General features: G+C 41.8%; 1 protein-coding gene across 1 annotated transcript in view; it reads left to right on the top strand.

Moving 5' to 3' along the window:
• Positions 1-12,327: 12,327 nt before the first annotated feature.
• Positions 12,328-24,826, top strand: part of GRPR (gastrin releasing peptide receptor) — a gene marked incomplete at both ends in the record, with an annotated part of 30,173 nt that continues 17,674 nt past the window's right edge. The window contains one exon of the mRNA XM_084869870.1: positions 12,328-12,722. Coding sequence (XP_084725996.1) covers positions 12,328-12,722 — 395 coding nt within the window. The remainder of the gene's footprint in view (positions 12,723-24,826) is intronic.

Raw genomic sequence — 24,826 nt, 5'->3', positions numbered from 1 at the left:
TTGAAGTCACTGAATCTCAGACAGAATGCTTCAGAAGTCCACACACATCATCGTCCGTCACAGCCTGCTCAGAGTTATTAACTTCCCTGCTTTCAGTTATTTATTTTGGATGTTTGACAAGTAGGCTTTCTTTGCTATAGCCATAATTAGGTGTCATCCTTAAGTGAGCCTCTCAGCTGGGGAGGCACGAGGGAAGTCCAGCTAATCTCTTCTCAAATGCAGGGTTTCTACATTGTCAAGCTTTTGACTAAGGAAAGAGAATGAGTTTCGGAAATTGATTCCAATGGTACAAGACCCAAAGAACAGTGGATGTTGTTGAATGACTGGCATGAGGTCTTTCTAATTCCAACAGAAGAGTTTAGCTGTTCATTTAGAAAGGTGGCATCTTCCCTGTTGGCAAAGGGATACAGGAGTGGAATTAGGACAGGGGATAGGAGTACATGAGGGAAATAAAATATAATGCACCAAGCCTTGCTCTGATTCTATGAGTTGCCTCTTTGCTATGAGACCAGAAGCAGGGGCATGCTTATTGTTTGTAAGAGTCATGCTGAAGCCTAGCAGTGTTTTCGGCAAAATAGTGCATAATTTGCCTCATGTTTTCATGCGGATGTTTCATCTTGTTTATTAAAAAAAGGAAGCACAGTTGAGCTCTTGTCACCACTGGGAACCAGTGAGTTCTTTCTACTCTGCATCTTAAATTACTTTGATATTAAAGAAATGTGACTGTAGACATGAAACAGGAACTGAGCATCCTGTTTACTTCCCTAGAGGCAAAACACAAATAAAAACTCAGAAAAACACAAAACACAGGACACCATTGCCAAGGAAGAAATAGAAATCACAGCTGCTGGACTCCCCATGTTTTTTCCCCACTGGTCTTCCAGCTCCCTGATTACTTATCCCTACCTTCTACTTACTTGTGTTCCAACACATTTTTTTCTGTTTCCTATTTGTCCATTTCACCTCCCAGGAAAACGCCAAGGTATGAGTGTCTCTCTACTTCCACCATTTGTCCCCTGAGAAGAATGTGGTCTGATGGTTAAGCATCCACTTATCAGGACACACTATTAACTGTGTCAATTCAGGCCAGTTGCTTCCCTGTCCTATACCTAATTTTCTCAGCTGTAAAAGAGATGAAATAGTTCTATATCATAGGGTGGTTGTAAGTACCCCATGAGGGAAAATATATAAAACATTTAAACCAACATTGGTTCTTTCTAATATTATATCATCTGTCTTCACCCCTTTCCCCTGGATTCTGTACTACTTATCTAGCAATTTAAAGAAAAGAAAGAAAAAATTGGTTAAGATAAACAGAAAGGTGAATGCTAATAGTAGCTTTCTGGTTGGGGTTGGGGGGGAGAATGGAGCATTTAGCTGTTGTTGAGGTATAAGAATTTTTGTGTAAGGCTCTAGAACCATTATTTGAGCCTATATCACTCATACAGAAAACTAAGGATATAAGCATAGCTGTTTCCAATTTTTCTGACACCTGTGACAAAGGGACCCATTTAGCACACATAGTCTTAAAAATGAATTTGGACAAAAAATTGATCTCAGAGGTTTTAGCTTCTGTAGGACACGAGCAGAACTTAAAATATACTACCCTGTTTCCCTGAAAATAAGACAGTGTCTTATATTAATTTTTGCTTCCAAAGATGCGCTAGGTCTTATTTTCAGGGGATGTCTTATTTTTGGGGAAACACGGTAGTATGGCCATGAGGAAAAATAAGAGAGATGGTAGGGGGGAAAAGCAAATCAGTTCATTTCCCCGCTGAATCAAAGAGACATTTTCCTACTCTGACAGTCCAATGACCAGTGTGAAATTGGTTCCACCCCAAAACATTTGGGCTCCATAGCATTTTAACTTGGGCCTCCGATTAATGTGGAGAAGAGGAAATGCATATTTGAATGGCTAGAATGATGGTGCCACCCTTCTGGAAGGCTCCTCTTTATGCCAGTCAGTCAAAGCTTCAAAGATACATGTGTTGGCATTATTAATCCTGTTAATAATAAATTAACCTTTTAATAGTGGAGGATTTAAAATATACAAAATAGATGCATAACATGAACCCCTACATACCCTTCACCTATCTTCAACAATTATTAACTTAGTACCAAGCTTGGTTCATTTGTCTCTACCTACTTCTCTACTTTCCATGTGATTCTGAAGCAAATTCTGGCTATCGTATCATTTCATCCATAGTATTTCAATAAGCTTCTCTGACACAGATGTTGGCAAACAATGGCCTAGGAATCAACCTCCTGTTTTACAAATAAAGTTTATTGCCATGCATCATGCCCATTTGCTTACCTATTGTCTACTGGCTGCTTCCCACAGAAACCCTATGGTCCACAAGGCCCAACATATTTACTATTTCCCTTTTAAGAAAAAGTTTGCTGACCCTTGCTCTAAAGCAGTGTTTCCCAAACTTTTGACATATGTGTCCCCTTCTATAATTTTCGTAACGCTGAGTACCCTTCGTACTCATGAGAACGTAGAATTAGGTGCAGCTAAGCACGGTGCAGTGCATATCCCCACCAAACTCTGGTGCAACGCGTACCCCCACCAAACTCTTCCCGTACCCCTGGGGGTAAGAGTACCACACTTTGGGAAACACTGCTCTAAAGGATAAGGACTTTTAAAGACACACTACAAATAGCATTATTACACCTCCAAAATTAACAATAATTTACAATACAGTAACTTGAAATTGTTTAGGACTTCATAATTTTTAAAAAATATATATTTTATTGATTTTCCACAGAGAGAAAGGGAGAGGGATGGAGAGCTAGAAACATCAATGAGAGAGAAACATCGACCAGCTGCCTCCTGCACACCCCCTACCAGGGATGTGCCCGCAACCAATGTACATGCCCTTGACCCAAATCGAACCTGGGACCCTTCAGTCCGCAGACTGACGCTCTATCCACTGAGCCAAACCAGTTTCGGCAGGACTTCATACCTTTTAATATACCTTCTTATTTGTTATCTCACTTGAATCTCAGTGTCGTTAAGGAAAACCTTAATTGTTGGAATCTCTTTCACGTCCCTCATGGAAAGGGTTCCAATGCAGGGTTCAGGTTCTGGAGAAGGGCCGCACACAAATGAAAAGAGACTTGAAGAAATTCAATTTGGCGATATGGGGGACCAGGCAGTAGTCCAACTCTAGTGGGAGAACTACTCCCTGCTCTGGCCCTGCCATCCCTTTTATTAAGGCTTTGGGGAAAATATCTTAGGCAACATGAACAGAAATGTACATGTAGCACTTAGGCAGGAAATAACAGAAACTTACACAGACAAACAAGGTGGAGGCTGCTTCAGCTAACAATGTCTCAACTAAAGGGTGAGGGTTAGAGCAATTAAGGTTGTTGACCAGCCTTCCTGGCTTCCTGTCCACATCTCTTTTTCAGTGAAACTGATTTGTTTCTGGCACTTAATGTCATTTAAATCCCTGTTATGGTAGAAAGAAAAATATAAGCATAGAAAGTTTTAAAGCGATTTCATCAAAGACAGGCAACTGCTAAGCAATTTGAATAAAATTCTGCCTCTACTATATTGTGGCAGGATAGGGAGAAGCTTGAATTCTACAGTATGCGAACAATCAATTCCCTGTCTATTTCTCAGGTGTTCCATTTCAAGAGTATTTGACTTGAAGAACCTGGTATGGGAATCTATATTTCAGACATGACTTGGAGTTAATTTAGGGTGAACCTTGTTCAGGCAGTAAAAATAAGAGTTTTTATATTGAGTGAGTGTTCCCCTGGAACCACTCAGAGTTTGAAGTGGCTATAGTGGCATCTGGAGAAAAATCTACTTACTGGTAAACCATTTTCCTAGAATCTTCCTTAGAGGAGAACATGGTGTATTAGTTTACAGGCTGAAGCAGAAGGGTGAAATGTGAGGGGTGGAGATGCACTTCAGGGCCCGGAGTCTGGAAGTGCATCCTGGCTTTTTTATCCCATAAAGCTGTCTGGAAACAAAATAAAAGCCAGACTTCCTCATGAGAAACCTGATGGCATTTTTATTGGTCTCCCCGAGAAATGCTACTCCACCTTCGGGGAGAAAAATCCAGGAGAGCATATAAAAGTGAGAAATAGTCACAGAAGATCCAATTGCACTATGAGAAAATTAGTTTCCATTTTCGCGTGACCTGAAAGCCTGCACAATCAAAGGTCGTTTCTGAAGGTGAGTCCGGATTGTTTAAAAGGAAAGCTTATTTATGTTTAGAAACTGGCTTGCTTTCTTTCTTTCTTTCTTTCTTTCTTTCTTTCTTTCTTTCTTTCTTTCTTTCTTTCTTTCCTTCCTTCCTTCCTTCCTTCCTTCCTTCCTTCCTTCCTTCCTTTCTTTCTTTTAAAAAAATATATTTTATTGACTTTTTACAGAGAGGAAGAGAGAGGGATAGAGAGTTAGAAACATTGATGAGAGAGAATCATTGATCAGCTGCCTCTTGCACACCCCCTACTGGGATGTGCCGGCAACCAAGGTGCATGCTCTTGACCAGAATTGAACCTTGGACCCTTCAGTACGCAGGCCGATGCTCTATCCACTGAGCCAAACCAGTTTTGGCAGAAATTGGCTTTCTTTAAAATGGCTTCCTAGTTAGCCAATGAACTCCTTGACAATGGTACCATTGCTTGTTAATTCTTGTATTTCCAGAGCCTAAAACTGTGTCTGGCAGGTAGTAGCACTTAATGTAAGTGCTGTTAAATGCTCATTACATAATGTTAACATCATTACATTTGTTGTGAGAAGTCGCATTTCTAGTAATTAAAAAGGAAGTTTTCCCCTCAAATAATAACGTGACAGTGGAGAATCCTGGCAGACAGCACATTAACCAAGTGATCAAAGTAATATCACTCCTGATAAACCCTGTGGATATGATGCAGCCTGCATTTGGCTAAGTAATAGCTCCCAGTGATATCCATGTCCTGGTCCCTGGAACCTGTGACTATGTTATATGGCAAACTTTATGTGGCAAAAGGGATGACGCAGATGCAGTTGAGATGGGGCCAAGAGTCCATAGGAGGGGGAGGCAGAGAGAGATTTGACTTTGGAAGAAGAGACGGCAATGTGATGCCAATAGCAGAGATTGGAGTGATTCGGTCAATAGCCATGGAATGGTGGGAGCTCCGAGGAACCGGAAGAAGCAAGGAACAACTTTCCCTGGAGCATCCGGAAGGAACAAGGCCTGCTAGTACCTTGATTTTAGCCCTGTAAGACTCGTTTCAGACTTCTGGCCTTCAGAATTATAAGAGAATAGATTTCTGTTGTTGTGAGCCGCTAAATTTATGGCAAGTTATTACAGAAGCAATAACGTGACAGTGGAGAATCCTGGCAGACAGCACATTAACCAAGTGATCAAAGTAACATCACTCCTGATAAACCCTGTGGATATGATGCAGCCTGCATTTGGCTAAGTAATTAAGCTTCCCCTTGAGAAGAAGATGAGAAGAGCACCTCACCTCTATGGTTTTTCCTCCCCCAAATCCAGGTATACGGTGGCTGGGCAAGAAAATTCAGCTCACTTAGAATATTTTAAAAAATACATCTATTTTATTTCAGCCTCCATAACTTGCCTCGAGTTGGCCACACCTTCCTTTCTCTCACATCCTGTCTAACCACTTAAGGTTCAACTCTGGTTTATAACGGTTTTCCGTTATTTCTTTTCTGCTTTATATATCTTTTGGTGGTTTTCTCTTCTTCCCCTCGCCATCATTCTGCTTGCCAGGTGCTATCTATTGCTGCATAACAAATTACCATACAATAGTACAGTAAAACAAAACACAGTTATCAATTCACAGTCTCTGTGGGTCAACAATTTGGGTATGACTGGTGGTTCTGTCTCTTGAAATTATATTCAAGATGTCGACCCGCGCTTTGGGCATCTGAGACCTTGACTGAGGTGGGAGAATCCATTTCCAAAATGACATCCTAGCTGCAGGCAGGAGGCCTCAGTTTCTCACCATGTGGGCCTGTCCTAGAGTCACTTGAGTGTTTGACTTTCCTTAAAGCAAGCGATCTAAGCGAGAACGCATGGAGGAAGTTGCAATGTCTCTTGTCATCTAATCTTGAAAGTTACCCATTCTCACTGCAGTCTCATTGTATTTGTTAGGAGCCATGGCTCAGTGCAGCTCACTTCCAAGGGAGGGGAAATTTATGTCCACCTCTTGAAGGAAAGAATATCAAGAGCTCGTGGCTATATTTAAAAACCACCATACCAGGTGTTTTCTTCATCTTTGGTCTGACTGAGAGTTTGTCTTTCACTCCAGGCTATTTCTGGGCATCTATGTTTACTCCTGCAGCTTGGTGAGGCTCAAAATGAAACGTGACTCTCTCAGTAGACTCCCTCATCTCTTTCCTAAGTTCCCAAGCCCAGGAAAAGTCACAGAGACTAAGAAAAGAGAAGGGGGTTTGAAATGATCCCAGTGTTACAGGATCTGGATAGAGTGATCTGTCTCTTTTGTTCCGCTGCAGCACTAAAATTTAACATCTGTGATTCTTCTCAAGCAAGAGATGCGGCAATGTTTTCGGCAGCTTCTCCACAGTGCCATCTCAAATATAATGCTGAAATCATGCTCAGTACCCACTGACTCTCACCATACGACCTTCTCCCCAAAGGCTAACATCACGTGATCTTTTGTTAGCCTTTCCCTATACATTTAAACCAGTTAGCCTTCTGGTTCTCAGGCACTCCTCTTAATTACTTACCTCTCTGCCTTCAGATTTCAGCTCTCCTGTCCATTGACTTCTTTACTTCGCCTTGTTCATATAGTGAACTCCATATGCCTAAAACCAGATTCACCATTTCCCTCCAGAGTGGCTTCCCTCTCACCCTTGCTCTTGATTCTGTGAGTCATGAGTCTAAAAAAAGAATTCACCATCTTGGGTTTCTCCATTGCTTATATTCCCTACACATGTAATAGGATTCGTGCGCTGATGTTATGGCAAAAACACCTTACATGCCACACCATCTGGGACAATTCCCAGCCTTTATAAGGGATATCAAAAAGCCCCAAGTGGCTCTTCATTCCATGTCATGTTGGTCCAGTTGCTGGTTCCATTCTGAACTTGAGATTCCAGTCTCTTATCTGTTCCCAGTTCCTGTCCTGGTTTCGTAACCTTTTCTGTCAGATCTCCCTAATGTGTGCATTAGCACTCCTCAAACTTTAATGTTCATGTGAATCCCTGGGGATATTGTTAAAATGCAGATTATGATTTAGGAGGTGTGGGGTGGGGCCTGAGGTTCTATATTTTAAAGAAGCACCCCAGGCAATCAAGGATTTTTTTAGAAGTCAGTGCCATACAGACTAAAAAGTTCAACTGAAACCTTAATGTAAAGTCTTCCCCAGCTGACTCAATCTCATTTATTTCTCATTCATTCTCCCCTTAAAATCCTTATTCAAGGCAAACTGTCTCTCAAACAGACCCAGAATATCCCCTTCTCTTAACTCTGGTTCCACTTACAAATTCTACCCACTCCATAATAATTTATGATGCCTACATACACTCATTGTCACTCTACCAAGTACACGAACTCCTGGAAGCCACAGTGCTGTGCACATAGCTGGTGGGAAGAGACTTTATCTCCACTGTCTTTGGTCCTGTTGAGTCTGCCTGTTCTCCCAAATTCTACCAAGTCATTGTCCCCTCATATTCAAATCCCACAGAAAGTCCACTTTCTGGAAGAATGGAAAATGTGACTTGCTGGACTGAAATAGAACGAGAAGTGACACTCCTTCCCTGACACATACAAAAGGACGCTGACTCACACTCCAATTCTCTTCGGAAAATGGAATCCCTGAGGACAAGGACTTTGTATTATATTTGTTCTATGTTATTTTCATAAGTCAAAGGCATCTCATGCTCACCATTAAATAAAAAGCTAAGTAAATGTCTAAATATTTTTTTTTGTGATCTGCTGGAAGGTGACACTAATAGTGTGGAGGGAAAGAGACATTACAGCCAATTAGTTGAAATGACATAAAAATTCTCTAATTGGTTTTCTGAAACATCTTGCTCCCAGAAAATATTAGATGTTGAACCTCAATATATCTCCACTCCTAAAATATCATTAGAACAAGTCTCTAGGGCTGTGAACACATAAGGCTAACACCAGCCCTGACAAATATCTACCCGTATCAGTTTAACTTACATGGGAAGAAACACCCATGGCCGAGTTGGATTTAAGAAGCGAGACCGACTCAACATAGAGGCATATCTAAAGGAATAACAGAAACCACATCCAGAAGTCCTCTTTGTGAAGCAAAGCTCTGGACCAAACTTCTTACCACAAAAACAAGATCCATCACAATCTCCCCCAAACCTGCCTCTAGCTGCACTTCACATTGCTCTTTCCCCACTCCCTCTCTTCCAATCTAGGCAGCCTTTCTGGACTTGGTAGCTGTCCCCTGCCCAATGCCATGCTCTTTCCTTTATGCTTGTGCCCCAGGAACATTCTATTTTCTCTGCTCAAAAGGTTCTGCCAGACACTTAACCTTTGAGATCAAATGTCATCTTCTCTGGAGAAAAGGTAGTTGCTTTGTCCTAGAGAGGGGATGGGGTCTAAGTAGTTTTTTTAAAAGAAACCCCAGTTTATTTTTATTTAAATAATACTCAAGGAGCCGAAACCGGTTTGGCTCAGTGGATAGAGCGTTAGCCTGCAGACTGAAGGGTCCCAGGTTCGATTCCGGTCAAGGGCATGTACCTTGGTTGCGGGCATATCCCCAGTAGGGGGTGTGCAAGAGGCAACTGATCAATGATTCTCTCTCATCGATGTTTCTAACTCTCTATCCCTCTCTCTTCCTCTCTGTAAAAAACCAATAAAATATATATATTTTAAAAATAAATAAATAAATAAATAAAAAAACAAATAAATAATACTCAAGGAACTTTCAGAAGGTTAAAAGGCTCAAGGATATCAGGTTTAATATAATATCGTAGCCAGGTGCTTGCTGTTGCTGCCTCTGTTTCAAAATTCTCAAGATGATCCTGGGCAGTTCAACGCTTCGCTAATTTTTCTAGTTCAAGAGTGGTGAACTCCTTTGAGTTTTGGCACGATTCATATAACCTATCCCTCCAGTAATGACGACAAAAAAACAATGCCAGAAGCAATCATAGTCATTGAGAGGAAGAGAGGTAAATTATCAGGGAAAAAAGCCACCACAGCAATTTTGAGAAGCAAAATTATTAATCCAGTATAGAACAAACAGAATTGTTTGCAGAATCTATGTGAAAACCCTTTTTGTGTTATTTTTTGAGACCAAGTCCTCTAACTAGGAGCTGAGTAGTTGGGATCATGATGGATCTTATAATAAAATGTATCTTCAGGTTATTTTTCTCAAGCCTTTGCAGTGCCTGAAAACTGGTAGATGTTTGATAAATGTGTTTCCAGTAAATGTATGAGTTGCTGATGCACCTGTGTGATAGGCCCTTTTGCCTATTGATCCAAGGTCAATTGCTCTTCTGACTTTATTGGGCTTTCCTAAAGTAAAATCACAATAAAAATAAAATTAAATTAAAATTTCTCTCAGTCACAACAATAATAGTTATAGCAATACCAGCTAATACTAATTGAGCACTTACTATGTGCCAAATATTATGAAGTCTTAACATGAATAATTTTGTTTAACTTCACAAATTATTCCCACTTTACAGACAAAGAGCTTAAAGCTTAAGACACCAAATAACTTGCCAAGGTAATAAATGAGGAAGCCAGGATTTAATCACAGGGTCCATATACTGCATTAATATACACTGAGTGGCCAGATTATGATGATCTCTGAATGCATAATCTGGCCACTCAGTGTATATACTATATAATGCTATCTAATAAAGAGAGAATATGCAAACTGACCATCACTCCATCACAAAGATGCTGCACCCACAGCTGAAGCCAAGTCCCATAAGGAGCCTTAACGAGCAATCAGCAGGAACCTGAGGCTACGCCCTTCTCTGCCCCCATGAGTCTTCCACGGGGGACCTCAGGCTGTGCCCCCAACCCACAAGGGCTTGACAGGGGACCTCAGGCCACGCCCCCCACCCTGGTGTTAGGCTGGGGGACCTCAGGCCTCACTCCCCACCCCAGAGCCAGGCCACGGGACCTGAGGCCATGCCCCCTACCCCGTGGGGCTTGACAGGGGACTTCAAGGTGCACTTCCAGTGCTGGGTCGGGGGAACTTAGGCCAGGGTGAGACTGGCCGGGTCTGGATCTAGCCCACTGGGGGTGGGCTGGCCGGGTCTGGGTCTCATGTGATTTTGAGGTGCATTGTGGGTGGGCGGGGACTTGACTCTGGGTCTCATGGTGTGCCCCAGACTCTGATCGGAGGAAGGTTTTCATATGCATTTTACTAATTTTATTTTATCTCTGACACTTCTATTATAGAGAAAGGGCAAATAGCAATATTAAATTATTTCCTCTAATTAATCCCCTTTTAATGTACACAAATTTCATGCAGCGGGTCACTAGTAAAAGGCTAATATGCAAATTGTCCCCTCGACCAGGAGTTCTACCAGCAGGCAGGCCGGCCAACTGCCCATGTCCCCTCCCTCTGGCCAGGCTGGCCGGACCCCAACCATGCTCGAATTCATGCACCAGGCCTTTCTAGATATATACTGAGTGGCCAGATTATTATGCGTTCAGAGATCATAATAATCTGGCCACTCAGTGTATACTGTTGTCAACTAATCAACACCACCAGGCTCATGGTTATTGACTCATTACTGGTGATGCTGATCTCCACTGAGAAGCTCTTCAACCTCTCCACGGCTGGCTGAGAGGAGCACAAGTCCTTTGGACTTACGGAAGGAGCATATCGACTATTTCAGTATTGTAACCTCCCACTGGAAATTTCCATGACAACGTAGTTGGAGGCTTTCTTGCTGAGCCCCCGGCATGGTGATAGTGCAAGTTCTTTTATTCCTATGGACCCTGAGAAAAACAAACCTTCAATGGCAGCATCTGCTGGCAACCACTTCCTGTGATGTCCCTGCGAAGGAGCTGGTTCCACATAAGTCTTGAAGCTACACCCTTGTAATGTATTTATAAATTGTTGGCTAACTATCTAAGCTCCAGTTAATAGTGCCTCCTCAAGAGAGCCTTTCCTGGCACCCTGTCCACTCTGTGATTTTTTTCCACACCTTAATTCCTCCGTATTTTGACAGCACATTTCTCACTCAGGACTTAAAAGGAAAATTTGCTATAACACGTGGCGAGCATTCAGTAAATAATTGCATCAAAATGGCAACTCGTGTCATGTTGAGGTCCAGTGAGAAAATATCCATTTTTCTGGAAAAGATCTGAGTTAAGAATACATCTGGCTCCTGATTTAATTTCTCCCTGTAGAGGGATTGAGGGTGGCCTGGCAAAGCCACAGGAAAGCACATGTGTGTGTTGTGCTTCTGGTTTTTCCCAGGGGCAGTTACTGAAGGTTTGAGGCATGAGTCCGGTGCCTATTTTTCCTCACTGATGTCCCTATTCAAAAAGGCAGTGGGAAGGCTCAGTGGGACAGCTTACACCCAGACACCCTGCGCCTCTGGGTGCATCTCATTCAGAGACAGACCCCCTTTTAGAGCAACCTTAACATGTTATTTGAATGTACTGGAAAAGATGACAAAATAGATGTGAGTTCCATGTGGATCCGTGAGCATAGCACCAGGAAGATAGGCAGTATCTCCACCCATGAACTACCTGCCGCTTAAGGGAGAAGCCAGAGGTGTCTGTGAAAGCCCTGTGGGCGGTGAGCCGGGCTGCTGGAGGAGCCAGGCGCTGGGCAGTGATGGAAGTGTCCAGCAGGGGGCTGGCATTCTCTGTCTATAAGTAGCCCCGGTTCCTCTTCAGAGCCTCGGCTCAGCAGAGCTGCCGTTCGCTGGGGAAGCCAGTGACGAGCGAAGCATCCTGCCTATGGGATGGGAGGCTTGCTCAGTGCCGTTTTTTTCTACCCACTTCAAACCTTCAGGGTCCAAGTATCAGGGAAGGCAGGAAATGCCGAGTGAAAACAGCAGCCCAAAAGTTCTCAGTTAACCGCAGCGAGGGAGGCTCAGCCTGGAAGGGGGTAGAAAGAGTTGATGCAGAGAGAGTTTCATGCTGAGCCCTGTTTGGACTGAATTTAGGACTGTATTGCACTGTTCATGTGAAGATCAGAGCAGTACCGGCATCAACATAGTGACAGGGTTTGGATGCCATGGTCTATATGCACTCAGAGTGTTTTTAGTAAAGAAGAGAAGGAGCCTAGCAGAGATTCTGTCCTCAGCTTCCCCCACCTGCTACATCCAAAGTTAAGGAGCGGCAGCTGAGGACACCTGTCCGGTGGGCAAGCACCTAGAGGATGGCTCTCAGCGATTGCTGGCTCCAGAGCGTGTCCTGCAACTTCTCCAATCACAGTCTGGAGCTCCCCGTGAGCGAGGACTGGTTCCACCCGGGGGTCCTCTATGTCATCCCTGCCATCTACGGGGTCATCATCCTGATAGGCCTCGTGGGGAACATCACCCTGATCAAGATCTTCTGCACCGTGAAATCCATGCGCAACGTGCCGAACCTCTTCATCTCCAGCCTGGCTTTGGGAGACCTGCTCCTGCTGGTGACCTGTGCTCCCGTGGATGCCAGCCGGTACCTGGCCGACAGATGGCTGTTTGGTAGGGTCGGCTGCAAGCTGATCCCCTTTATACAGCTCACCTCGGTGGGGGTGTCTGTCTTCACCCTCACGGCTCTCTCCGCAGACAGGTAAGTCCGGGGGGACCGTCGCATGCTCTCCGAGGGGAGTGGCTGCATGGGACAGGCAGAGCTGTTTGCAGCAAAGGAAGTTTTGCTCAAACTCAGATTCCCTACCGGGCATGCTTTTTTTGTGCTGGGGATTACTTCTGGAGTTTTACCTGTTGGTTTAAGAAAGAAAAGGGAATGGATGGCACAAAAAAAAGGGAGGGGGGATAAAGAAAATAATTAGCTTAAGATGGAGGTGCACTTTCTGGACACAAATCCATTGAGCGTGGCTTTTCCCTAACTTCCCGCCCCCCCCCCCCGGGCAAAATTAATTGTCCACTAAGAAAAACAAATCACAACGAATAGGGTCTCAACCCCATGCAAACGCTTCTTAGAAGCCATTGAAAATCTTCAGAAAAGCCCCACTGCATTTCGAATTCAAAATCTCCTTTCGGAAATGACCAACAGGGGAAAATGAGGGATGTTCCCTTGCAATTCATTTTCCTCAGTTGAACTTTCCTCGCAGCTGAGTTTGTATTTGGCTTTCTGTAACTGAACAGTTTGCGTGCTGGTTTTGTTTTTGTTTTTTTTCTAACTAGTGAAATGAAGCATTCTTGGATTTTTTTTTTTCTTGAGGAAGCTCCATTCAAGTCTGAGTTTGAATTTTAATATCTTTGATGATGTCCTTCCATATACATTTCATTTCGAGTGAAATGTTTGGGGTGGGGAGTCAGTACAAAAATCTTTTCCAATTATTCTGGGAAATATGCATATTTGTGAACTGCATTGCTTGTGTGAACCTACTGCTTAACAACATCTATGTATTCATTCTTAAAAGTTTTGAATGCCTGTTTGAATGAACTGTTTGAATGAACTCCCTCTTTGAAGACCTGTTTGAATTAACCGGTCAGGAAATACCTGCAGGGTGCTCACATAAATTGCTGAGTGCATGTCATGTGTTTCTGAGCTCGAGAAACTGGCCACGCTAATGAATAGATTCCAGACGTCTCGTAGACCAGATGGTCAGATTAAGAAAAATTGGCAGAGTGAACCAAAGACTAGAACTTTTTATTTTCAAATCCGCTGTCTGTGATGGTGTTAAAGGTACCTAAGGATTTGAACGCGTACCGGGAAAGGCACAGAAGCAGCTCTTGAAAATGTGTGCTCCAAGGAAAATGCCCCACATTGTAATACATGTGGCGCTGGCTTCTCATTTTGCAGAGGAACAAATAGTCCTCAGGTGATCTGGCTTTGAGTAATGGGCAAATAAGATAATGCTATCAGTGTCTGTAGACATGTGTTTATACTCAGCCGCCTGAAGTACACTGCTCGGCACACACCACGTTTTCAAAGATTGAAAACTAACAGCCCAGAAATGAGGTTTGCATATCGCACCGGCTGGACAGGGTCTCTCCATTCCTGCTCCTCACCTCCAGCCTTCCATGACCCTGAACGTTTGCCCACAAGGTACTAATGGCCACAGGTAGTTTCAAGTATTGATCCAGGGCAGGCAAACTCTGGAGCCGGCAGAGGGTCTGGGCTCGTTACCAATAGCCGAGGACACCTCAAGTGGAGGGGGATTTTCTTGATGGGAAGATGAGATTTTTGTTTCTGAGTTGTGAGTGCAGTGGTACAGATGACGTTTACTGTCTCTTTGCGGTGGAGGTGGTTGGTGGGTAGGGCGGAAAGTGAGGGCGTGGGATGTAAAGATGTAGCTGCACAGAATCCCTCCCCAGAGTTTCAAAGCAGACCAAATTCACTATCAGCAAAAGAGCGCTTTCAAAGCTGGGTTGCATGCTTTGTCAGCTCCGTTGTATTTTCAGTGAGTTTAGAGTTCGTTACTGTGCATCCTTCCCAAGTCATTACTCTGAGCTTTCCTATAACTAACTTTTTGTGTTTTGCTGTGGCTTAAAAAGGCTGATGGATCATCTGAATCACAGGTAGTGCTTCTATCCTCGTTCAACAAGCATAGGGATTGAGCTACTTAAATAATATGAGTGTACCTACCTAATGATTTCATTTTAAAATATATATATTTTATTGATTTTTTACAGAGAGGAAAGGAGAGGGATAGATAGTTAGAAACATCGATGAGAGAGAATCATCGATCAGCTGCTTCCTGCCCACCTCCCATTGGGGATGTGCCCGCAACCCAGGTACGTGCCCTTGACCGGAATCGAACCTGGGACCTTTCAGTCCGCAGGCTGATGCTCTATCCACTGAGCCAAACTAGTTTCGGCATGATTTCATTTTTGTTGTTAATTCTCACCAAGGATATGTTTCCATTGACTTTTAGAGAGAGTGAAAGGGAGGGGGAGAGACAGAGAAAGAAACATTGATGTAAGAGACACACATTGATTGGTTGCCTCCTGAACAGCAACCTGACCAGGGCTGGAATTGAGCCTGCAACTGATGTGAGGTACATGCCCTTGACCTGAGTCGAACCTGGGACCCTTTGGTCTGAGAGCCAATGTTCTACCCACTGAGCAAAACTGGCTAGGGCTATTGGTTTCATTTTTAAAAGATGTTGGAGCTTTATAACAACCTCATGAGGTTAGCAGAGCAAATATATATCTCCACACATACACAATATCTATTTTTTCTCAAAAAGGTATAATTTACATACAGTAAACTGAACAAGTGTACAGTTCGATATATTTGTACACATGTCTATACAACAACATAACCACAACCCAGATGAAGGTATGGAGCAGTACCAGCACCTAGGAGTTTCTTCTATGCTCCTTTCCACGTAATACCCACCCCTATAAAGAGACAATCACTATCCTGAGTTTAATTATCATAGATTATTTTTGCCAGTTCTTTAATTTGATGTAAATGGAATCATACTTTTTTTAAAATATATTTTTATTGATTTTGTACAGAGAGGAAGGGAGAGAGATAGAGAGTTAGAAACATCGATGAGAGAGTGTCACAGATCAGCTGCCTCTTGCACACCCCCTACTGGGGATATGCCCACAACCAAGGTACATGCCCTTGACCGGAATCGAACCCGGGACCTTTCAGTCCCCAAGCCGACGCTCTATCCATTGAGCCAAACCGGTTTCAGTGGAATCACACTTCTTATGCTTATCATTATGTTTGTGATAGTCATCAATCTTGGTACACATAGCAGTGGTTTGTGCTTTTTAATCATCACGTAGTATTCCATTGTATTGAATATATCTCAACTTATTTATCCGTTCTAATGTTGATGGACATTGGGTTGTTTCCAGTTTAGAGCTGGTAATAACCTGCTCTGGATATTCTTCTTCATGCCTTCTGAGGGATATGTGTTTATTTCCCTTGGGTATATGCCTAGGAGTGGAATAGCTAGATCATAAGAGTCATATACTTAGTAAATATTGTCAAAGAGTTTTCTAAATTTCTAGTCTGCAGTGGATAGATTAGTAAAATGGGTGAACCAGAAGACCCCCCCCAAACCTTATGATCATCACAGTCATTGGGGAGCTTAAAAATGTACAGATTCTTGCCCCCCACCCTACATCTACTGAATCAGGCCTTCTGGGGTGTGAACAGACACTAATAATCACCCATCCCTGCTCCCTGTAGGTTGACTAGCAATGTCATTACTTTTATCCCAACCTCCCTTCTGCAGCCCTCCAGATGAACTTGAGTCTTTGTTAACATGAAAAGAGTAACATTTTTCTAGAAAAGTCTCTACTGCTGCCACTGTGTCAAAGGGAGACTTCAAAGCAGTCCCAGAAACCAGAATTCTGGTTTTCGTATGGCCAACCAATTGCAGATTTGCACTCAAATTCTATATTAGTCCCTGCCCTCTCTCACCTTCCATGCTTTCTTTCCTTTACATACACACCGATGTCCTCATACACGGTGGTTATACTGAACTCCTGGCTCTGCTTCCTTGCTTATGCTGTGTCTCACCCACTCTCAAGAATGTGTTTTCCTCCCCTAAATAGAAGATTCCACTCCCCATCCCATGCAATGTATGCTTGGAATGGGCATTGGTAGCACTGCACTTTAGGCCTTTTTCTGCCATTCTTTCCTCTAGGAGGGAGTCGGACCAAGTCATTTAACTCTCTGACCTTAGTTGAATTACCCATAAAATAGTAGAGTCTAGCTAGATTACTTCAAAGATCCCTCCAAATTTTAAAATCTTATGAGGTTTTTTAAATCTTTCATTTTGCCTATCAGTTGGAATCTGGCTTAAGCCTCTTCCTTTAAGCCCTAAATTGGACAATTCTAGCCCAGATTTCCTAACCCTCTTCTAAATGTGAGACTTATTATCTGAGACATAAATTATCTTGTGATGTCTTTCACCTTTCTGTTTTGAAATATTTCACTAATTTGTCTTTTTTAGCCTCTTATATATTCATTGCTTTAACTTTTCAAGTAGATTATTAAGAATGTTGAGGACAGGGATTTCTTATATATTTTGTATCTTCCACAGTGCCTCACACAGTTCCTTGTACTAAGTGGGTGGTCAATATTTATCAATTAAAATTGTGGTTCATTAATGCATACTTTTTCTTCTCATTCTTATTATTCTCCATTTTTTGGAATTTATCTGAAAGCATGCTCTTAAATATGTATCATGCAGTCACCTGCTTCTTATTTGTTCCTCTCTATTAAGCTCTCATTATTTGGGTAAATGAGAGAAAAGCTATTCTTTGCGAGTCAGTGAATAGATTCTGGGAATAAATAGATAATTGGATAGATGGAATGAGAAGTAGATGGGGGAGAAGATGGATGATGGATGAGTGGATAAGTGGATGGGCAGATGGTGGACAGATGGTTGGATAGATAGGTGAATGGTTGGATGGATAGATGGATGTATTTTTACTTAATGATCTTTCCTACTAGATACCCATCTCTGTACTAGGTGCCTCAGTATTGTGTAATGGAATTTTAGACCTGAATTGGACCCTAAGCAGGAAAAGGGTAAGTAGAGTTTGTGTTTTCTTTTCCAGGAAGCATAAAGGTTAAAGCTGGATTTAAGGTTGGCAGCCTATACTAGTAATGCCCAAGTTAGGTTGTGCCTGCTTCAGTATTATTATGCAGTGTTATTTCTGCTAGAATGGAGCTGGCAGAATGAATCCTAAGGACATACAGATGTAGCAGTTCCATTGTGATGTGGTCCTTGTTCAATCCCACGGAAGACTGTTCATAAGCTCCCCCTCTGCTGTGATTTGGAATGTGCAAAGAAATCGGAAAATGTTACATTTATGCAGACTTCTTGAAGTACATATTCTTTGAATTTATTGCCAGGGACTTATGAGGTAATGTAGTTTTCAGCCTTTCCTGACACCTAAGGCTGGATGGCCCAACATGCTGGCCACTAACCACATGTGGGTTTTTTTAAAATATATTTTTTATTGATTTCAGAGAGGAATGGAGAGGGAGAGAGAGATAGAGAGGGAGAGGGAGAGGGAGAGGGAGAGGGAGAGGGAGAGGGAGAGGGAGAGAGAGACATCAATGATGAGAGAGAATCATTGACCAGCTGTCTCCTGCATGCTCCCTATTGAGGATCAAGCCTGTAGCCCAGAGATGTGACCTTGACCAGAATCTAACCTGGGACCCTTCGATCTACAGGCTAATGCTCTATTTACTGAGCTAAACCAACTAGGGCTATAGTTATTTAAATTTAGCTTAAATAAAACAAATTCATTCTCTAGTCACACAAAGCACATGTCAAGTGCTCAGTAGCACTATGTGACTCTGCTGGACAGTACAGGTACAGAGCATGTCTATCACTGCAGAAAGTTCTACTAGACACTACAGAAGAGAGTTTGCTACATGCCTTTGGGTCCAAATCTCTTAAGATCCATGTTAGCTACTCTTACTCATTGAGGATATCAGGAATTCCTCAAATAAGCAAATATCAAATGCCTCCCAGATATACAGGCTCTTCCGGTCTTAAAAAATATTTTCTGCCGAAACCGGTTTGGCTCAGTGGTAGAGCGTCAGTCTGCGGACTGAAGGGTCCCAGGTTCGATTCCAGTCAAGGGCATGTACATTGGTTGCGGGCACATCCCCGGTAGGGGGTGTGCAGGAGGCGGCTGGTCGATGTTTCTCTCTCATCGACGTTTCTGGCTCTCTATCTCTCTCCCTTCCTCTCTGTAAAAAATCAATAAAAAATAGATTTATATTTTCTATTGGAAGATACCAAAAAATGAAGAGAGAAGAAACAGGCTGCCCGATACAATCACCAGCCACAGGTTTGGAGAATTTAGACATTCCATTGGTGAGGTTTTGAGACCTTTTGAATAATGCATGTGGAGATCGCTTTCTGTCTCTGCATTATGAACTTCTGTCTGATCCTTCCATTCTCTTTGGCCAGGTCCTCTTCCACCTCCCAGTCTGTCTGTCTACCTTCCTATACTAAGACTCACCAGAACAAACACTGCTTTAGCTAAAGTCTGCTTCTCATTGTCTCTTGACTTCTTCCCTCTCTGACTTCATTTTCCCCTCCCTGATGGCCAGGCTTTATTTCCTCCGTCTATCCAAATCCTAGCAATCCTTCAAGGTTCACTCCTAATCCCTTCTCTTCTATGAACCATTCTCTGGATCTTTTCTTTCACTGATTTTTCCCCTTTCCCAAGATGTTTTTACCTGTTCGTTAAATGCCAAATGATCTTATCTTGTATTACTAGGTCCCTTTTTATAGATGTGTTTTCTTCTTCCTTAATCATATGGGAAGCTCCATGGGATCTCTGTCTTCTACGACACTCAGACCCACTTTATATCTAGTAAGAAGATAATAAGTGCAGCTTGGTTTATGTTTGAGCAGTAACTAAATGATAAAGTCCAATGGCTACAAATAAAGTTCAAATCCATGAAAATGTTGTTCTGAGACTCAATTTCCAATTGGGGGGGTGCGGTCCTCACATCAACAAGCAATGCTCAAAATGCCAGCTGGTTTCCTGGCCAGTGTGACTCAGTGGTTGAGCGTGGACCTATGAACCAAATGGTCATGGCTTGATTCCCAGTCAGGGCACAAGCTCAATCCCCGGTGTTGGTCGTGCAGGAGACAACCAATCAATAATTCTCTCTCATCATTGATATTTCTATCTCTCTTTCCTTCTCCCTTCCTCTCTGAAATCAATAAAAATATATTCTTTAAAACCACCAGCTGGTTATCTGAGAATTTGACTTAATTCTGACACTATGTGGCAAGAGATAGCATCAGATACAATAGTTTGAAGGCTCAATCCTATAAGGCTGTAACACCCACCCACCCTCTCCCCCTGACACCAGACACCAGTCACAAATCCAGGTTGTTGCCTATACTTCTGAGCAACTGGCTATAAATCAAAAGGTCCCAGAATCCTCGCTCCTTGGGTTCCATTAATTAGCTAGAATGGCTCCTGGAACCCAGAGAAACATGTTATTTACTAGATTAGCGGTTTATTATAAAAGGATATAACTCAGAAACAGTCAGATGGGAGAGAAGGCAATTTAAGTTCTTCCTCTGTTGGCGAGATTACATGAGCTACCAACTCATACTTTGTCTATATTATGATTTCTCTGGAGCATATGTTGCCTCTCTAGAAGGAAATTCAACTCCTGTCTGCCCGTAGTGATGGATCTGTCACAGCTGCTGGCAGACTCTGGGAGTGCTCAGAGGGCAGGTGCAATGGAAGTGAGGTTTCCCAGAAAGGCTCTTTTCATTGGAGCCTTTTCAATCTTTGCTGTGGAGAGAAGGGCAGCAGAGAACTTTGACCTTGTTTCTCACATATTATCTTGTGAAGTGTTAGACTTTGATGTGATTAATGACCATTTCTGGTAACTTCATATGCATTGGAGAAAACAAAAAAACACCAACTTGATCATGAGACGTAGGCCATAGCTTGAAAGGGCTTCCTAGTGGTTTTTCTGAACTGTGCTTGTCAATAACATCCTTTGAGAATAGACTACATTTGCATATTTGCACTTGTAAATCCTCGTGGTATGTGGGGTTTGCAGAAATTCTCTCTTAACACATGATTTGCGAAATAAGAGAGAAAAAATTCTCCATTCCTCTTTTTCTACCTCCCGAGATATTTTTTTATTATTATTACAGTCATCTTTTAAATTCTTGCTGCTACTTAAAATGATTTGATTTTCTTCAAAATGGCTAAGAAGCTGCTGGTTCATTTTACACATTAAAGGTCACCTTCTTTAGGAAGTCTTTATTGGCTACTCAAACCAAAGGAATGACCAACATCATTTTATCACCCAATTTCTTTTTTGCAGGTTGATTGGAGTATAATTTACATTCAGTAAATTTCAGGTCTTCATTTCTATGAACTTTGATAAACTTATACAGTCATAAAACCACTACCACCACAATCAAGATACAGAACATTTTCATTATCCCCCAAACAAGGACATATTTGCTCATGTCCTTGATTGTCTGCCCCCTTCCTCTATCCCTGCTTCTAATAATTTCTAGAATATTATATGAATAACATCATATAGTATGTAGTTAGTTGAGTTTGGCTTCTTTCAACTCATATTGTTGCACATATAAGTAGTTCTTTTTTAAAAATATGGAGTAATATTCCATCGCATGGCTACACTACAGTTTATCTACATATTCATCAGTTAATGGATGTTAGGGTTTGTTTCAGTTTTTGGATGATTATTAATAAAGCTGTCATGAACATTCACATACAATTTTATATGTATGTTTATCTTTATTTCTCTAGGTAAACATCCAGTATTATTTTACTGATAATTATTTTGTTCATTTGTTTACTGTCTGTTTTCCACCACAAATAAGAGGGTAGGTCATTCATTATCACTTCTCTGGCACTAGAACAGTTTCTAACCTGTAGTAGGTGCTTGGTTAGTGTTCATGGAATACATGAATATGTTACCAGTGATGTGGATCCTTGGTTCTTGAGTTTGGCAAAGAAAGAATTCAGAGCCACAAATTCTAGCACGAGGAAATTTATTTAGCATGCAAAGCAAAAGAAGAGAATAATCCAGAGGGCTGTTCAGAGAGCTGTGTTAGCCTTTTAGAAGAAAAGTAACAGAGGTGGAAGAAGTAAGCCAGCTGGGCTGTGTGGACTCTGGAAACAAAAAAAGGCCCCTTGGAGACAGGTTCAGGGGGTTATCCAGGACCAGTTGCCTCTGTCTGCTGTTCCCCTGGTTGCAAGCCTCATGGGGACCTTTAGACATTAGGAGAAAGAAAACAAAGATACAGGCCAGAGGAAAGAGGCCTGGATGTGCTCCAGAGAGTGTGTGTGCTGGGTCCTTTGTCTTAGGGTTCTTATCTGTTTTCTAAAGACAAGAATTTTAGGGGAGGATCTCAATAGAATAATTATTGGCTTTCCAGGTGTTTCCTTTAATATGTTGATTCATCAAAATGATCATATAGGGTGAGGTTTGTGATCTCTACTAATTGGTGAGTGCTAGGGTAGGGGGTTATTGATCATTGTATCTGGTCCTGATGCCAACATGACATTGCTTCATCTGGTTTCGCTGCTTTTCTGGGCCTGGAGCTGAAACACAACTAAAGCCTACATATTATTTCTAGTTTGATAAAACTCTGTCTCTGTGGTCAATAAACCTGAGGCTTTGTTCCTAAGATTATTTGATGCTTATCAGAAGCTCATTGTCCTGCGGGCTTTATGCTTAAGCGAGTTGACAAGTGAGGGAGAAGGAGGCAGGCGAGTCAGGGTGCTGGATGAGGCCAGTCTGAATCAGCTGTCTATCTCAGTTTCACCATCACTTGCCAAGGAATTTTCCGGACTTCTTACTATTCTGCCTCAAATGGATGGATACATGAAAGAAGGAATTAAAAAAAAATGAATGAATTCTGGTAGGCTTTATTGTGCACCTATAATATTGGGTTAAGGGCTGTAAATCATATTTATTTCCTTTGATGGTTAGCAGAGTGACTATAGTAAGAACACTGATTTCAACTCTTGATGATAAGACCTTAACCAGTTTTCATGAGGACTGTTTGGGGTGCTTTTTTTGGAAACAGCATAGATGGACCTGGAGAGCATTATGCTAAGTGAAATAAGCCAGTTAGAGAAAGATAAGTATCACTTCATCTCACTCATATGTGGAATCTAACGACCAACATACACTGATGAACGGAGACATAGAAACATAGAACAGACTGTTAAACCTCAGAGGGAAGGCAGGGGAGGATGGAGGGGGGAACAGATCAACCAGTGAACTCATATGCATAACCCAAAGACACAGGCAATATGGTGATGAAGGCTTGGTGGGGAGAGGGGGAGAGAGCAATGGGGGTAAAAAGGGACATATGTAATACTTTCAACCATAAAGACTTATTTTTAAAAAAGAAGACAACAAATAAATAAATAAATAATTTTCAGAAAAAATAAAATTATGAATACAAAGTTAGGTAGAGAAGTGAATGTATTAAAATATTTAGAAATCATATATTAGATTTATAAATCTTAATAAATTACAAATTTAAATAAGTTGATAAATTCCACAAACATCACAAAATCCAGAAAAATAACATGATATCCATTAACTGCCTGATATATATATTTATGATACTTGTTTTCTTAAACATTTTTAGCTTCATACTTATTTATCTCCTCTTAAAATGACAATGGTTTGGAAATATCCTTTTCTATAGAGAAATTAGAAAGATAAGCCAGTTTTTATCATGCTTGATTAAAATTAGCTTATTAATGACAGGTTAGGAAAATTTCACTCATTATTAGTAATGTCTTATAAATGTTTAAGATTATTATCAAATGTTTAGGATTATTTTAGAAAGTCAATATCAAGTTTCTTTCTTTTTTGCTTTTTGGTGTGTTTTTATGTTAATCCTCATCCAAAGATATTTTTCCCATTGATTTTTAGAGAAAGTGGAAGGGAGGAAGCGGGGGAGAGAGAGAAAAGGGGAGAGACATAAAGAGAGAAACATCAATGTGAGACAGACACATCGATTGGTTGCCTCCACTGGGGCCAGGGATGGAACCTGCAACCCAGATTTGTGCCCTTGACAAGAAGTCGAACCTGAGACCCTTTGGGCATGGACCGACATTCTAACCACTGAGCCATGCCTACCAGGGCTCAAGTTTCTTTCTTATATGAGCTGTAAAATTTCACAGCATTTCAAGTTTTCCTGTGCCTTGAGTAATCTTACTCATTTAATTGATAATGCTCATTAACCTATATGTCATGAATGTCACCACATTGAGTTTGAAGTTATCTTTATTAATGTTAGTATTTTTGCAGGTATACAAAACATGAGTGACTTTACACAAATGTATTTGCCATTTGTAATTTGGCTAAAGGTTCTTGGCCTGTAACAGACATAATAAACTCAATTTTGCTGATATATTTGGATTTAAATCTACCATCTTTTTATTTGGTTTTTATTGTTATCACCTATTTCATACTCCTTTTCCTCTCCCTTCTTTTAAATTAATTAAATATTTTAATTATTTTATTCCCTATCCCTTCATGAGATTGTTAATTATACAAGTTCTTGTTAGTATTCTTTTAGGGGCTACCCTGGAATTTACAACATGTATCCTTGGATAATTGGAATTTACTATAAACTGGAACTCTCCTACTTCCCAGACAATCCTATATAATAAAAGGGTAATATGCAAATTGACCCTAATGGCAGAACGACCACTTGATCAGTCACAATGAGGTACACTGACCACCTCTAGGTCCCTTTCTCTGGCCAGCAGGCTCTGATCGCCTAATGGTGAATGGGGATCCAAGGGTGGGTGGCAGGGGACATGAGTGGAACTAGGCCAAGGCCCCCACCCCACCAGGCACCCCACACACAGAGGGCGACCCGGAGTGGGGGCAGGGCCAGAGAACAGCTGATCTCTTGGTCTTACCATGGCAATCAGGCTCCGATGGCCTAATGGGGAACAGGAACTGGGGGTGGGAGGGAGCAGGGGGCAGAGCCAGCTGTGGGGAGCCAAGGAAGATGGCCCTGATCGCAGGCCAGGCTTAGGGACCGTATCCACGCTTTAATTTCGTGTGCTGGGCTTCTCGTATAAGGATAATCGAACACTTTAACTTCATTTTCATTCTCTTCTGCCCTTTTGGTTATTGTTATTCTATATTTTAATTATCTCTATATTTTAAAACCCACAGGATATTATCTTTATTGTTTTCATATACTTTACATTTACATATTTGCA

Source organism: Pipistrellus hanaki (genome assembly GCF_964339955.1).
Source record: "Pipistrellus hanaki genome assembly, chromosome: X".
In the NCBI taxonomy this organism is placed as follows: domain Eukaryota; kingdom Metazoa; phylum Chordata; class Mammalia; order Chiroptera; family Vespertilionidae; genus Pipistrellus; species Pipistrellus hanaki.
Note: the sequence above shows the minus strand (reverse complement) of the source record. Positions and strands in the feature narration are given on the sequence as shown.